The sequence below is a fragment of the Etheostoma spectabile genome, chromosome 5 (assembly GCF_008692095.1).
Source record: "Etheostoma spectabile isolate EspeVRDwgs_2016 chromosome 5, UIUC_Espe_1.0, whole genome shotgun sequence".
Classification (NCBI taxonomy): Eukaryota; Metazoa; Chordata; class Actinopteri; order Perciformes; family Percidae; genus Etheostoma; species Etheostoma spectabile.
This window is the reverse complement of record NC_045737.1, coordinates 36,243,180-36,260,498: the sequence shown is the minus strand read 5'-3', so window position 1 is coordinate 36,260,498 and position 17,319 is coordinate 36,243,180. Positions and strand designations below refer to the sequence as shown.

Here is a 17,319-nt window from a genome sequence, read left to right as displayed (position 1 = left end):
CTGGCAACCTCCCTGGACTTTGAGTCTGGGGAGGAGGGGGCGGGGAGACGACTCTTCTTCTTTTATTTGGCGGACTACTACTTTTGAATTAAACTGCCACCAACTGTACAGGAGTGTGTAATACCATGGACCTTATAGCGTCTAGGCCTGAATTAAGTTTAAAAAAAAATAAAAATAAAAAATAAAAGTATATTCTTTTCAGTAAACCAGAATTATTAAGTATAACAAATTAAGCTTCAAGTCTCTCCCTTGTCATGCCCTTTTTTCATGTATGTATCTCGTGTATTGAGTTGTCTCCTTCCATTTTCTGCCAGAGCATTCTACTAATTATATATTTCTCACATATAAAAAGTGCATGTTTTACATCTTCTTTGTCTTGGCAATCTTAACATAATCCACTACCATTCCCTACTATTTGCAAAGTAGCTTTTAATCCTGTGTGACCTAATCTAAGTCTGATTTAGACCACTTCTTCCCTTTGGTTTAAATTCAGCGAAGTAACCCTTTTACCGGTCCCATTCTTCTGTATTTTATGGTTGTTTCTAGTGTTAAACTCTGCCTGAGAGACGACTCTCTCCAGGATTTTTAATTTGTACTGCTGTAACTGTTTTTTAACACTAGCTGCCAGTATTACATATTGCACCTTAAACCACTGAGCGAAGTGAGATTTTCTTTTCTTCTGTAATTTGGTCAAATAAATCTCAAGTACTCAAATTAGAATATGTAGAAACTAGAGATTCATTTGGCAAAGAGGACTTGAAGATTTATGTCGGCAACTAATCTAAAATGTAGGCTGGGCTACAACACCCCATCAAACTGCTCAAAATGGGCCTAAACCAAGATTATAAATGTTGAAAGGAAGTGGGCACATTTCTACATGTTTGGTGGAATTGGCCCTTATTGGAAAGAAGTAATAAAAAAAAAAAAACTGAATCCCCACCAATGTGTCAGTTAGCGGATAAACCTCTCATGACAAAGTGACAGAAATCTTCAATGTCTCCATCCAGGCATCATCAAGGTGGGAAGGTGGAACCCTCTGCCCGTCCACTTCCTGACTGACGCACCAGAAGCTACAGTAGCCGACATGCTGATGGAGGTCTACCACATGGTCACTCTACGCATCCAGCTGCACAGGTCAGATTGAGTTTTTGGTTCCACTTTTCCAGACATATTTGGGTCTAATTGCATTTGTTAAGATGTTAAATGAGTGAGAAAGTAAAACACTGTAAATACTGCACGTCCGTATTTAGGCACACGCAGAGTGGACGTTACAGGGGGATGGAGTGCTAACTAGGGATCGACCAATAAACTTTGGGTTACACTTTACATCATGGGTCTCAAACTCGCGGCCCGGGGGCCAATTGCGGCCCGCGGGAGATGATATTTTGTGGCCCCCTATTTGACATCAAAGTTAAGTGTTAGTGCGGGCCGCGCGTTCTGAAACTTTTTGTCATTGCGCATGTCACTATGGGCTACCGTAGTCTCGTGACAGCGTGTTAACCGTTGTCAAGCTAGCTAAGTGCCCTTGTGGCAAATGCTGAGGTTTGACAAGTGTGATGTCTGTTGTTGTGAAATGCACCAACCATATCAGACTAGGGGTTTAAAGCACCGGCAGTTGCCGCTTTTTTGAGGAAATAGAGGTTTTTTTTGGAATATTGATGCGGCCAGCCAAACCCAGACTCTACTTCCAGCGGCCCCCAAGTAAATTGAGTTTGAGACCCCTGCTTTACATGAAGGTCTCTACATAAGTGATATGACACTGTCATGACCGTGTCATAAACATTACAAACAAGTCATAAACATTATGACATAACGTTTATGTTCTTTTAGGAGGTGTCATTCTGTGTTTTCCAGTTAGGGTTCTGGTTCATGTGTCCTGACCGTGTCTTGACACTCTTATGTAGATACCTTCATGTAAAGTGTAACTAAACTTTAGTAACACTGACTTAGTGTTCTGACCTATCTCCGGGCCCAAAAGTGTCCAAACAAAGATAATCAGAAAACGGTATATCACTGAAAACACCAGTGAAACATTCATTCAGCTTTTCTCCTCCAATAATAATAATAATTCATGTGCTTTGTTTGTTACTGTCGATAGGTTAACAAACCCTCCAGGACCAGTAGCATCTGGACTTTTATCTACCAAGGCCTGCAATGATTTTGCATCCTTCTTCGAAGAAATATTTCAAAAAAATAAGACTAACAGTCAGTGCCTCCATATCAAGTCCAGGACATGTGTTGTCACAGTGTTCAGGCAAAACTAGTTCCAATATGACACAATATCATACGATCAACCATAAAAACCTGGAGGACATTATTCAACATCTGAAAACCTCCTCCAGTTGTCTTGGTATTCTACCAACGGGTGTTTTCAAAAAAACTTCGAATTGAAAAAAAAAAAACTTTCGTCCCTCCCAATAGTTGCTGAAAAATTCACCAGAACGCAGGAAATGAAGTGTTTCATGCCCCAAATTTTCCAGACCCGCCCAGTTATGATTTATCCCCGCCCCCAATATCGAACCCAAAGTTACGCCCTCGAGCACACAGTGAGGCTTTTAAACCAGACGCTTGGTACGCTGATGTCATTGCATCTTATTGCAGTTTGAAAACTTTCCATATCTATCAAATTTGAAAGCAAGCAATATTAAACACTAAACAACCAGGTGGGGATTTATCTGTTATCTGTCTCCGTCAGAAAGAGTCCGTCTGCCAGGAACTCCTAGTTCCCTCGAGTAAGTGAAGCAGGGTGCTGATGAAAAGATAAAAACAGATAAACTCCAGATGAGACGGTTATTATTGTTATTGTGTTGGAACATACCAGGATTTGTTTACATGTTTGTGCGTGTCTCCATAGCAAACAACGGCACAATGTGCTCAGAGTCGAAAATGACTCATTGGAAGTTGAAATTAAAATAAAAACTGGGAGATTGTAGGAAGAAAAGTTCATACAGAAAGTAAGTGGGGTTTGAGGATGAGGTTAATACAGGATGTTTGGAAGGTCAGCGGAGCTGGGGTTTGATTTGGGTTTAATTTAAGATTGAAGGAAAAATTTGTTGAGAAGATTTAAAACACTCTCAAGACTGTATGGTAAATATGAAGCTGCAGCCGGTTAGCTCAGCTTAGCATAAAGAGTGGAAACGGAGGAAACAGCTTGCTCGGCTCCATTTGAAGGTATCTACCAGCTCCTCTAAAGCTCAATAATTAACACACCATATGTTGTTTTATAACGTAGAAAAGCATAAAAAAGTGTTAGTTTTACAACGTGGTGTGGACTTGTTCTTGGAGATCTTGCCGAGCAACCAGATGTTTCAGGAAGTCACAACCCCTGGCCAAACATTAGTCCAAAGGGTTAGGATTATTATTATTTTTTGCTGGGAGATGAAAAATAAATGTATTATATTCTAATTTTTTCTCAAACCACTGTATTAATATTATTGTTGTTGTTTGTAGCTATATTTGGGAGTGTTGGAACGATTGGGGGAAAGGTGATTGATTAGTTTAATTTCATGCGATGTCATTTCTTGTTTTTTACACTTCTGTGCTAGTAGATGGATGTTGTCTTGGACAAGTGACTAGCTGTTTCCGGTCGTTATGCTAAGCTAAGCTAAGAGATTTCTGGCTGTACCTTCATATTTATTATAACTAGTGCAATGCTCTCTCAAACGGGCCTGTTTGGAACGAGCCCACTGCTTGGCCTCTGATATTGCTGCAGCTTTTTGGGGAATTGCTAATCTAAACAACTTCAGACTCAACACTGCACTTCCTTACGTCTTCAGCGATACACCCGCCGAGTGTTGATCGGATGGAAGGTAGTCGAGAAAATCTTAGGACAGACAGACAGAGACTCCTTTCATTTTACTTAGAACAGATGAGAACAAATCAAATCTTGTCATCTAACTCTTTGCAGGACAGGGAAAGCACATAATCTATTTCTTTAACTGTCACTCTGTTAAGAGTTTGTTTTTTGTCTCAACCTAATAACCCAAAGATGGAACTGACTCCTGTGCGTGGTTTTGGCTCGTTGTAGTTTTTCAAAGCTGGAGGATCTGCCGTGTGAACAGTGGAACCACGCGACTGTCAGGAACGCTCTCAAAGAGCTGCTAAAGGAAATGAACCAAAGCACTCTGGCCAAAGAGTGTCCCCTGTCCCAGGTAACAATGAGAGGCTGCTACTCAACAACATTAACAACAACTCAGACCCTCATGTTCCTCAACTTAAATCAAATGGTGCTCATAAGCAAACTGCTCATCAATTCAATAATTTATTCTTTAAGATGTTCTTAATAAGTGTCAGTCTCTCTCACATGTGTAGTGACTAATGACTAAAGTCAACCCTTATGAGACAGACGTTTAGGATTAATCCAACATGCATTGTATTGATTATTGCTACATTTTAACCAAACTCCACCCAACAAAATAAAGCACTGTCTCCTCAATCACGTTAATCTCCCCAGCTGCATGTTTAGCTCTCTATCCTGGTCTCATAATGACTGCTGTGGGAGATTTATGTGTGTGTGTGTGTGTTTGTGTGTGTACACTGTGTTTAAATGCAGCTCTGGTGGGGGTGTTGATCGCAGCATGAATTGCAAGCATATGTGTGTGTGGCATGAGATTCCCTGTCTGCACTGTACTGGCTCCAGTTTCCATGGGTGGCTTCCAATCATGATTAATGTTTGTCTATTTCTATTGTGTGTGTGTGTGTGTGTGTGTGTGTGCCATGAGGTTGTTGCGTGAGTATAAGCATTTCACATTATGTTGGTTATTAATTATCTTTCTACCCTCCCTTTCTCTCCCTCAGAGTATGATTTCCTCCATAGTGAACAGTTCGTACTACGCCAACGTCTCCACTGCCAAATGCCAGGAGTTTGGTCGTTGGTACAAGAAGTATAAGAAAATCAAAGGTGAGTTTTTTCAACGTTACAGTTAACTAGGGGTTCCCAATGTGGGGGGTAGGGTCCCCGGCAATATAAGATGGAACTAGGGCCGTATTATAATGTTTCCAAAGTGTCAGTAGTTCATTAAATCCTAACAGGGTGATAACAGCTATAACCGCACTATGTGAGTTTGCCAGAGTGGGTAGCGGATCTGTAGTTCCAATGAAACGTAATTCTGCTTCCAATCTGTAAGGGGACTGAAGCGGGAAAAGTTCCCTAGTGTTGCTTTAAGCTTTTTTTTTGAATGAAAAAAAATTTACCCTACAAAGAAAGAAATCCTCAGAACAAAAATCTGACATTTGAATAAAGCAATTGATCGGATTAAATGAGTTGGTCTTTGTTTTATTAAAACCAACTTTCTTGAATAACTCGTCAGTTTTGTCAGCATGAATACATGCAGGCAGCAGGCTGATCCAATTAGGACATACAGTAATGATGAAAAAAGAATCGCTCCCTGAGGCTTCCAGCGACTTTATGCTACGACAGAAACAGCGCAGCGAAACGTTTGAATCACACGAGTTGGAAACAGTCCTACACAGCCACCACTGGGATCTAATTCTACAATTAGTATAAAACTAATTATATTAGTGTGGCCTAATCTTTAACTGCAACTGTGATACTGTGCAACGGTGTTAAACAGAATGACAGTTGACAAACCCTGCATAGAATTTGAATTTGAATGTCAGCATTATGAAGAAAGCTTTAAAGTATTTGGGACAGGCCTAGATGGAGCTGTATTTATCCAGAGGGGAATTGTTGTGCAGCAGTTGTAGTATAAAGTTAGGAAAAAGTGCAAATATATGAGTAAAAAAGTACTGGTGCATACTGCTGCATATGAGGGTAAATATGTTATGTCTGGTGCATGTTGCTGTTATGTCTGGTGCATAGTACTGGTGCATATTGCTGCATATGAGGGTAAATATGTTATGTCGTTGCATTGTACCTGTACATGTATGATGACAAAGTTGAATCTAATCTAATCTAATATGGTGCAAAATGTGCGAGCTTGTAGAATACAATGTGAGAACAACACAAATTGGAATTTGTACGTAAAAATTTGTAAACATGTTCACAAACATGTGATTTTAATTTGAAGTCCCAGATAGTAAGGGCCGTTCTTAGTGGGTTGCACATACATATGCATGAGAAGTGGCACATCGACGTGTATGTACTACATCAAACCTTGAGTAGGTTGTTCATGATATTGCACATTATGTCCTGTAAAACAGAGAGCTGTAATGATTGCAATCCAGGGGTCGCAACATGATTCCTGAAGTAGGAGAAAATAAAAAAAATAACTTTTTGGACTTCTTGGAAAATATTGTGCAGTTTTCCTTCTGAGAAATTAAACAATTGGAGAAAGGGAGATCATCTTTCTACTGAGCTGCTAACAATTCCTAAAATAGATTTATAGCTAGCTGCAGAACCTCCACACGTAACCACACTGCTGCCCCTTAGAAGAGGTGCAACTCCTCAAAAAAGTAACTTTACTTCGGGATTACAGTGATACCACCATCTGTTGGTTAAAAAAAAAAAAAAAAATCGAGCCAAAGATTATTGTACAGACGGTTACATAGTCGGATCAGTGCTCATACTTTTAGGAAAGTAAGATTACAATAATATATATATATATAGAACATTTGGTACAAAAATACAGAATTAAAACAAGTCAAGACTTTCATTTCTGTGGTTGGGTCAACTCGAGTTGCTTCTGATGCCAGCGGGGATTATCATACAGGAGGAAGTTTAAGAACACAGTGTCTCTCTCTCTCTCTCTCTCTCTCTCTCTCTCTCTCTCTCTCTGATTGGATGAACGTAAACACTGCGATTGCATGGCAGCCGTCCCCTGTTCAGTAAAAGACGAGGCGGCGCGTACGCAGTCCCTCTCTATCATAAAGTAAATACAATAATGTAAACACATTTAGCGGTGAGGTATATAATTCAAGTGCTGGGGCTTGATCACAGGGGGTGCACGGGTGCTTTCATCGAGTGCAATCTGACACGGGACTATAAATCAGAACCTGCGCTGTAGGTATCAAAGCATCAAGTATAAATCCAGCTTCAGACACACAACCTGTGATGAAGGGATGAAGTCAACATGGCGTAGTGTAAAAGGTTGGTCAGTGTTCATCTACTGTAGTTTTACAGAGAGTCTGATCAGCGGAGATATGAAATTATGAAACTGAAATAGCAACATGGTCCTCTGACTCAAAACAAATCATCTGTAATTACCTACGGAGAAGCTGCACTTATAATCATCACGTTAAATACTGAATGGAAGAAGGGGATATAGGAAGAGAGAGAGTTACTTGACATTTTTCAACATTTTCTGACATTTCATAGACCAACACCAACTAATTGGTTAATTGAAAAAATAATCAACAGATTAATCGACCATGAGACTATTTTGTTTTTTGAATTTATCATAAATCTGTCCATGAGCTTCAAAGGTAATTTTGCTTGTTATATAGACCTTATGGATGAGATGTTTGGCTACTATTCGGACATGTACTGTTCGTAGATCAACTACATCCCAGCTGACAGATTTTCCATATATGTTTCGTTGAGCAGTAGACTACCTGGAGAAGATGTGGTCTGGACGGGATCCTGCTGACATCAAAAGTAAGAAATCCAATCTATCTGACTCTGTGCTCATGTAGTCTACATCCACGACGTTCTACTTCTGGGATTGCTCATGGCCGGATGTCCACCACCTTCCTCTTTCTTTGTGCTTGTCATTTTAAACTCTGGTGGATTTCTGAGGACTATGGTTACCTGGTCCTCAGATCTCTGCAGGGTAAATCCAGACAGCTAGCTAGACTATCTGTCCAATCTGAGGACTATGGTTACCTGGTCCTCAGATCTCTGCAGGGTAAATCCAGACAGCTATCTAGACTATCTGTCCAATCTGAGTTTTCTGTTGCATGACTAAAACTTTGAACGTACACATGTTCCACCAAAACAAGTTCCTTCCAGAGGCTATTTTGTAGCAGAACAGTGGCTCTGTAAGTCCCTTAGCGTCCCCCAAGACGGCTGTGATTGGTTTAAAGAAATGCCAACAAATTAGAGCATGTTTTTCTTCCATCTCAGAATGCTATGAATGCTGACTACCCAGACCTTCCTCCGCAGCGCTGTGGAGGAAGGTCTGGCAAAGCGAGACTAGTGCTCATGTAAAGGTGTTTGACCACACTCACTGTTGTCTCCTCCTTTCCAGTAGAGAGAGACAACATGGCCGACTTCTGTGTGCTGGGCCAGAGACCTCCCCCCCACCTGGCCGGCCTGGCCCAGCTCAGTCACCTGGGAGCCGGCGGCCCCCTCCTCAAGGTGGGGTCTGGAGACATGCAGGCGCCTTCTCAGCCGCCTCAGCAGCCTCCCCAGCAGCAGTCCTCACCCCATGGCCCCCTCCACCACAGCCCCCCTCTCCGTACAGGCCAGGTGCCTCCTCCTCCGCCCCCGCCGCCCCCGCCCGGTGCCCTGCAGCCCCTGCTGGGGCCAGGTGGGCTGCTCTCCCCTCAACTTTCCCCGCAGCTGGTGCGTCAACAGCTCGCCATGGCCCACCTCATCAACCAGCAGCTAGCCGTTAGCCGCCTGCTGGCCCATCAGCACCCGCAGGCCATCAACCAGCAGTTCCTCAACCACCCACCCATCCCTCGGGGTTCATCCAAAGGCGGCGGCGACCATCCCGGGAGCAACCCCTCGGCCGCCGAGGTCTCCTGTGAAATCTACCAGCAGGTCAGAGACGAGCTGAAGAGAGCTAGTGTCTCCCAGGCCGTGTTCGCCCGTGTGGCTTTCAACCGCACACAGGTAGGAAAACAGGACAGACTGTGGTCAAGAAGGTTAGGAGACAGTTGGGAAAGTGTGATGGTGCAATGACGTCAGGAAGAGGAGAAGCGAGGGCACAATGGATGAGAGAGGGTAGCTTCAGATGGAGACACAAGGACGGAGATAATGTGAATTAGGGCTGCACGATGAGAGGAAAATATGTGATAATGTTTTTGAAAAATCAAGATAAATATATTACCTGGTAGAATTAAATAGATATTAAAGTGCACTTCTTTCTGCTGCTTTCAATTTTTAACTTAAATACAATAAATTGGTGGCTGATTTTAAAACAAATTAAAGTAAATCATTCCCAACATTCTTTTAATTAACAAATTGAATTTTAAAAGGCGCCACTGGAAAAACTAATGACAGTTACATTTTAAAGTGCCGTTTTCTACTGATATTTATTTTAAACTAATACAAAAAAAGTGTATTTGGCGATATGTGGCAGCCTCTTGCGATGTGTTTATTGTGCAAGTTGATATGGCAATGACAATAAAAAAAAAAATTGTGCAGCCCTAATCTGACCATTAATAGATATCATCCTGTGGTGGAATCGAGTAAGACAAGACCGAACAATCCCCTATGGAGCTACATTTTCTCAGACTGAATGGATCATTGTTCTCGTTCTCTGCAACATCTTAGGTGAGAGGAGATAGTTGATAGAAATAAATAGAAACTGACGTCCCTGATATCATTTTTCACACAGAGTTTGTATAATTCTGCACAGCGTGGTTTTTCAGCGGATTAGCGGAAGCGTGGCACGGTAGCTTGCTGGGTCTTTGGGTCTCGTTCCCCGCCCTCGCAGCAGCACAGACACCTGATGCTTTCAGGCTGCGCTGAGGCGGTTAGCCCTCGCCCCATTAGACCAGGGTAATGGGAGGCGACTCATAGACCTGTTGGTGTATAGGCCAGGTGTGTTTCACTGAGTTTTTGCACTTGTGTGTTTTCAAAGTGTGTGTATTTGTGTGACCATGCAACCCATGCTGTATGCTAATACTGTATGAAGTTCATCGTTTTCATTTTTTACTTACTTTTACCCAAAAATAACAGATTTACTCAAATGCTGTACCTATAAGTACAAATCAAATGAGGTACTTTACTTATTTATTTGCTTCTGCTTTTGACTTCTACTAAACTCCATCTCAGAGGGAAATATCATACTTTTTACTCCACTACAATCCCTTGACAACTTTAGTTACTTTACTAGCTAAATTGCATGCATTAAAAAAAACCATAAAAGCTCATAAAATATGTTTTACTATAAATTAAACTACCTAACAGTTGATACTATAGGTAAAGGTGAAACAATTAGTTGATTAAACGATTGTAGTATTAGTAGTTGTCAACTGTTGTGAACTGTCATTGTTTCAGCTTCTTACATGCAAGGATTTCCTGCTTTTTCATAAAGTTTAAATATTAACATTAATAATGTACAAAAAATGTAAAAAAAATGTATTTAAAAAATGTCATTAGTAAAAGATAATGTTGAGGTTTGGAGTGTTGGTTGAACAAAACAAACAGTGTGAAGGTGTCACTCAGTGCTTGGAGTAATAGTAAAGACATTTCTCACTATTTTGAGAATTTGAACAAACCAAACAATAATTCAATAATGGACAATCAGCAGATTAATCCATAATAAAAATAATCATTAGTTAATTGTTTAAAATGTCAACTGGCTTTTGCAAGTCAAGTCAACTTTATTGTCAATATGTGCCAGACATACAGAGCAATTGAAATTCCGTTTCTCTCTGACCCTACATTAGTACATGAGTCATAATCCTCTAACGAGGATCTTCAACAGGGGGTCATCAAATTATTGTTAATTTCTTTTCAAAGATTTAAAAGTCTTAACATGAATCCAACATATAATTTGCATATCTAAAGCCCAACCACAGAAACAGTTTATTCTAAGGCTTCACTGTGCCACATGCATGCTTAACATTCACTCATAAAATCATGCCAACAATTATTAGGCTATTTAAATAGCTTAGTATTCTATGCAAAAAAAATATATATGTAAAAAGGCTGCTATAAATGCACGTTATTGTAGGTCCAGTTTAATATGTAACTTCATTTTATACAATATCTGTAGTAGTGTCCCTGCTCTCTCTTTCAGTCAAAGGGTCCTGGTCTGATGACGATGATGATATGTAATCGCTCAACAGTCACAGGGGACATTAATATAATTTACTTAATACTTTAAAAAAGTACATTTTTCTGATGATAGGCTACATACTTTTACTTAAGTAACATTTTCAATCAGGACTTTTACTTGTACTGAAGATACACTTGTGATATTAGTTCAGCGTTTCATTACTTACAGTAAAAGCTTTTTCAACATCAACAGATAAAATAACTTGCTAAGAAAATAAGCAAGTAATGCAATATATTTAGGTAACCCATTTATTAACATTCCCACTAAAAAACCTTTCCCAAAGCCGCCTGCATCCGTGGTTCCGTGGTTAAAGCTTGTTTTCCTTTGGGGAGAGCGGCGCCGGCCAACTAGGCGCAGCGCTACCTTTGGCTTAAGTAGAGCGACAGCAAGTAGCCAATCACCCCACATTTAAAAAGAAAACCTGGTTTGAGATAAGCCACTTCAGTGCATATTAAAATACGTTCAGACTACAGGCCTTAATGCTCAATTCTGATTTGTTACAAGATTCTTTTTTTGACTGACTATTCACATTATGACGGAGGCCGCATTTAAAAAAAATCTGATTTGGAACTACAGATGAAAGTAGCCCAGATCAGAACTGGAAAAGATTGGATGCCATGTGACTTGGGCTGTTTACACTGTCATGAAATAATCAGATATGAGCAACAAAATGGGATTTGGGTCACTTTGGCCTGCAGTCTGAACGCAGCCTTAGTTTGTGTATTGGAAATAGAGGTTTGGAGTTAGATGATGCAAAGTTAAACTCACGGTGTAAACGTGTCTCCGTGTGTGTCTTCATTGATTAGGGCTTGCTGTCAGAGATCCTGCGGAAGGAGGAGGACCCTCGCACAGCCTCACAGTCTCTGCTGGTGAATCTGAAAGCAATGCAGAACTTCCTCAACCTGGCCGAGAGCGAGAGAGACCGCATCTACCAGGAGGAGAGAGAGCGCACCATGAACCCTACGGTCGGCCTTCCCGCCTCGAACTCCTCCAACCCCGGCACTCCGCGCCTCTCACAGGTTAGTGCGCCATGTAGTCACTGTGTTGTTGACATTTGAATCCGGACTCCACGCTGTGGTCGCAGCGGAACTAAATAGTCTCGGGAAGGAACTTGTTTTGGTGGAACAATGGCACCCTGCAAAAGAAAATACCACAAACAATATTAAATAACTGTTCCCACAGTACAGAAAGGGGAGTTATTTAAATTAGTTGGATGCATGGTTAAACACAATTTGCTCTTACCAGTGGATCTCTGTGTGTGTGCTTCGTCCACAGCGATCGGTCCCAAAACGTCCCAGTTAGGGAGGAAATGCTGTCAACATATTCTTTGTAAATCTTTACAATCGCTCCCTGAAAAAACCAAGCAAGCCAGCCTTGTTGCAAGATCTAAATTTTCTTCAAAACATGCTGTTTTCAGTGTGTAGCTTGCTAGCTCAAAGTTTTTGGGTTTTTTTTGGGGGCAGCAAAGGGATTTTAAGAACGGCAACACACAGAGAGCGGAAAGAGAGGGGCAAACGCCTGACGTCCGGGTGTGAGCCATGTACCGGATGTCAGTCTTTATCCTAGAAATGTACTTCTGTTGATCCTGACTTTGTTTATAGTGATGCAAACGTGTGATTGTAAGATGCCGTGTGTCTTGTGTGTGCATAGAAAGTGTGGGAGAGGGGCATGGATGACCAGATAACCCCTGATACCTGGGCCTCCATCTGGAAGAACAAGACTAAGATCTCCAACTCGGTGAGTTATCTGCAATCTTTAACTCACAGAGCAGACTGAAGGCACGTCATGCGCTGTGTCTCTAAACCATAAAACAGATTCCATTTCTAATGGAACAACAGCTTCAAAGCCATCATAGGAGCATATTGTAAACACAAAGGACATTATACAGTATTTGGACATTTCTTTCAATGTGCACATGACAGTTTAGCAACCATCAGTGATAAGAGGCTCCCTCTGATGTCAGGGCAAATGCCCATTCATGGCTGTGCGTGAATTTGTATGCTATTCTTATTATGTCTATGTAAAATAATCTCGGCATCGTTTACACTGAGGGAATGTAAGCTAGCTGGTCTGTACATGTCTTGTGGACAACTTCAAACATTGTGTATACAAGCTTTCTGAGAGCCAATACATGTTCATTCAAACAGAAACAACAAAAGAGAGACAAAAGAGAAGGACTTAATGACTTTGATCTGTAAACTAAATTCAAGTGGAGACGTGCGCTGCAGATGTGCGGCCAATGCTCGCACAGGGAACACTGCATGTCTGGAGCAGCTCGACCCGATCATCAGCTGATAACCTTTCCTCATATGTATACACATGATTTGTTTTTGTGGATAGATCTCTTAGCAGTTCTGCAATATATACTATACATCTTTGATATTTCCTGTCATCCAAACTTATCTGATTGCGTCCCCCCCACACACACATACACTCAGCATTTACCATTCAGAGGGGCTTTACTTTGTACTCACTCTGTGTTACATCATCCTGTCGATGCCCTCTTCCAGCCCAAGCCGTCCGGCCCGCCCCCCGACCTCCCACTGAAGCTGGAGTCGCTGGTCAACATCACGTCAGGCATCTACGACGAAATTCAGCAGGAGATGAAGAGAGCAAAGGTGTCCCAGGCTCTGTTTGCTAAGGTGGCCGCCAACAAGAGCCAGGTGAGGGATGTACTTGGAGAGAATAAAAGAAAAGAAAAAAGATTTTACATCTGAGCGAGCGCAGAGTTCACACTCAGTCATCAACTGCGTCAACTCGGCTCACGATGAATGTTTTCTCAGAGCTTTGATGACAGGATGTACTGTGGCACTGGAACTATCTATATTATTAACATTTGTCTTAATTACTGTAAAGCAGAGATCTTTAACAGTTACTCCAGGGGGGCCCCAAGTTATTGTTTAACCATTTAAAAAAAGAAATAGTCAGTAGTCTGAAAACATACATAAACATGAGTCCAACATATTATTAGAAAAGTCATATTGGCCCATATGTGATTTGTTTTTAAATTGACACAACATTGATGAAAGGCATATCGGCCTCTAGGTGTAAGGTAGACATGAAGATAGCCAACCACAGATACAGGTAAGCTTAAGGATTCCCTGTGCTTCATGCATGTATACCATTAAACCATGATGAATATAGGAATGTCAATAATTATTTTAATATCTCAGCATTGTATGCACCACAAAAAGGTATGTGTAAAGGCTTTAGGGTGCCCCAACATGGTGTTGTAGGCCCAGTTTAACATGCAACTCAATTTAATACAATATGTAGTAGGGGAACCCTGCTCTTATTCAGCCAAGAAAAGACCCCTGTTCTAAAAAGGTACTGCCCATGTGATTCCTTGAAAGTGAACTTTTTGCAGTGCCATATAGAGGCACACATGCGCAGCGAGCAGCTGAAAAACATCTTTATTTATGGATATAGTCCGTTCAAACGTGGCTATACGTGAGAAAGGTAATTTGTAGAGATGTATGTATTCAGTGTGTGTGTGTGCGTGTGTGTGTGCGCAGTTAGCGAGGTCCCCCAGGTTGGCTGGTCTGGGGGTGGCGGAGGGTCACGGCTCAGTGCACCCATCTGCTGCAGCTGGCCACAAGGACAGAGAGAGAGGAAGAGAGAGAAGATCAGGCTATTAGCGGTGCATGCTGCCCGAGGTGGCTGGTTGAACACAACAGCTGGTGTCACAAACAGAACCAGTCTAGCAGATATAATTGAATCTTCTCCATCTCTCCATCCCCCATCTTCCTCTCTGACATTTACCTCACAACCCCTGCGCAGTTTTCAACTTTTCTGTTAAATTTGTATCTCCTGACATTTCCATTCTTCTTTCTCTGTCATTTCCCATCTCACTCTTCCTGTATCCCTTCATACTTTAACTTGTCTTTTCTCTCGTGGACCTTTTCATCCTTCTTCTTCCCTGTCATTGCTAGTAGCTGAGAGGTGTTGATTCTTTGGCTCCACAGCTGGAGAAGGCTCATAAAACGGTTCATAAAACAGGAAATACAAGGATGGCCCACTGGGATATTCTTTCAGGGGGAACAGAACCCTCTGCTTCAAAATATTTCTATAAAACAGATTTAACAGAATACTCATTTGGGAAAATACTTATTCACGTTCTTGCCAAGAGTTAGATAAGAAGATTGATACCACACTCATGTCTGTATGGTAAATATGAAGCTACGTCTAGCAGTAGGTTAGCTTAGTTTAGCATAAAGATTGGAAATAACTTTACAGTGATGCCAAGACTACAGGAAGTCACTGAGCTTCCAGATCGGCCCATCTGAGCTTTCACTTTCTCAAAGACAGAGCAGGATACCCAGGGCTCGGTTTACACCCATCACCATTTCTGGCCACTGGTGGAACACACATTAATGTTAAAAACCTCATTAAGTGAAATTGTCATGCCATGGCACCTTTAAACTCAGTTCGGACCAAAGATTCCCAACAAGACGGGCCGTTATAGAACGCTGCAGGGAAAAGTTGAACCGGTCTGAAGTGGTCCATCTCTGAGACTGAGCTGGTCAAATCTCCAGACGCTGTCATGGGAACATAAGCAGGGCTTGACATTAGCACCCGCCAACCTGCCAAATGCACTTAGATTTGGGCCGTGGCGGGTAACACCACTCTCACTAGCCACTTTGGCGGGTGGCATGCCTTTACACGCCGTAGTCAGCTTGTAAAGTCAGCTACAAACTACAGAAATGAAATGAGCCGTAATCCATTTTATTTCTAAGTTACAAACTTTCAACTGGTCCAAACGGCAGAGTTTTACACAGAGGCTCAACGAGCTCTGCGAGCGCGGTAACGTGGTGGAGCGAGCTAACGAGTGACTAAAGAGATCGAGCGCCGCCGGAACAAAGCAGTGAACCAGAGAAATAAAATATTTTTGCCGATTCAGCACTAGAAATGTAACTGTAGCAAGCATCTCACTATCACTAATGCTATCCACATTCATGTTTAAACTCAACAAATAATACATCCAGCTGTAAAAATGCCAGAAAGTCGGAAGCTGGGACAGAGTACAAAGAGTTGTTGCTATGGAGATGATCGGTTTGAACTGGCAGGTTTCAGAACGCTTTATGTTTCGACTTGTCTCGTCACCAATCGTTGGTCTGGCCCGGGCTTTACTGTACAGACATAAGAGTGGTTTCAAACTTTTCATATAACTTAGCAAGACAACAAAAAGCGTATTTCCCAAAGTATGTGCATACTCCTTCACCTCCACCTCTGTATCTAACCCCCGCCTTCTTCCTCCATGTCTGTCTCCATCTCGTCTCCAGGGCTGGCTGTGTGAGCTGCTCCGGTGGAAGGAGAACCCGAGCCCAGAGAACCGCACGCTGTGGGAGAACCTGTGCACCATCCGGAGGTTCCTGACGCTGCCGCAGGCCGAAAGAGACCTGGCGTACGAGGAGGAGTCCAGGCACCATCACTCGGAGAGGCTGCACACCGTCCTCCACCTGCCGCAGGACACACAGGTAAGACATGTTTTAGCTGCTGTTAACCTGTAACACCTGGCGTTAAACTTGAGTCTCCGGTTCATACAGTGAAAACTGATTTGCACGTCACCTCATTGAGCAATATTTATTACATCTGTGGAAAGTGATCGTAAAAATATTTTCTTACTTCACCATCATGTACAAGTATCCTGAAAATGTGTTATTTGACCCCTGTTTTGATTTGGGATCAGTTCAGCACATTTCCCATTGACATAGAATTGCTGTTTTCCAGGGGGTTATATATTAGGGGGTGGGAATCACCAGACGCCTCCCGACACCATATCATCATGATACTTACGCCACGATACAATATTATTACGATTTTAAACATATTGCAATTTTCTGCGATATATTGCAATTTAAAACCCTTTTTTTTTTTTAAATGACTTCCCCAAAATGAAACTTTGTCAACATCTGTTTTATCTAAAAAGTTAAATTTCTCTCTTTGTTCATATCACTTTATTTTTAATGCTGCAAAATGAGATTGTCAAGCAGACAAACTGACCAACACATATAATCTAGAATATAATAATAATATAAAAAAATCGATACTCGGCGCCTGTAAATCCATACAGTATTTTTACTGATCATATTGCGTTACTATGCTGTATGGATTTTTTCCCCCACACTTATTATGTATATGACTATTTCTTGGCTTGGAGTCTGCTCTGATGTCCTGGCAACTGGTCCCGGTCAGGAAACAGTTCAACACAGGACTCCCAGTAAAACTACAACTTTTGGTTTTGTACAGATTGAACAAACGAGACGAGACATAACATGCTAATTTGTGATCTTTAAAGTACCCTTATTATGAAAAAAAACACTTTTTCTGGAATTTGTTTTGTGTCTCCGGTGCTTCCACACGCATACAAACTTGTAAAAAGACTATCCATGCTGTTTTGAGTGAG

The 17,319-nt window shown here is 41.7% G+C and overlaps 1 protein-coding gene across 4 annotated transcripts in view; it reads left to right on the top strand.

Moving 5' to 3' along the window:
* satb2 (SATB homeobox 2) overlaps positions 1–17,319 on the top strand; it is an 83,047-nt gene that overhangs the window by 50,132 nt on the left and 15,596 nt on the right. For 3 of the 4 annotated variants that reach the window (XM_032515241.1, XM_032515240.1, XM_032515242.1), the window contains exons 4-12: positions 1,008–1,134; positions 4,028–4,151; positions 4,798–4,900; positions 7,505–7,555; positions 8,148–8,737; positions 11,720–11,932; positions 12,564–12,650; positions 13,424–13,576; positions 16,196–16,390. In XM_032515241.1, the coding sequence (XP_032371132.1) occupies positions 1,008–1,134; positions 4,028–4,151; positions 4,798–4,900; positions 7,505–7,555; positions 8,148–8,737; positions 11,720–11,932; positions 12,564–12,650; positions 13,424–13,576; positions 16,196–16,390 (1,643 nt within the window). The remainder of the gene's footprint in view (positions 1–1,007; positions 1,135–4,027; positions 4,152–4,797; positions 4,901–7,504; positions 7,556–8,147; positions 8,738–11,719; positions 11,933–12,563; positions 12,651–13,423; positions 13,577–16,195; positions 16,391–17,319) is intronic. The other variant, XM_032515243.1, reaches the window with a different exon arrangement.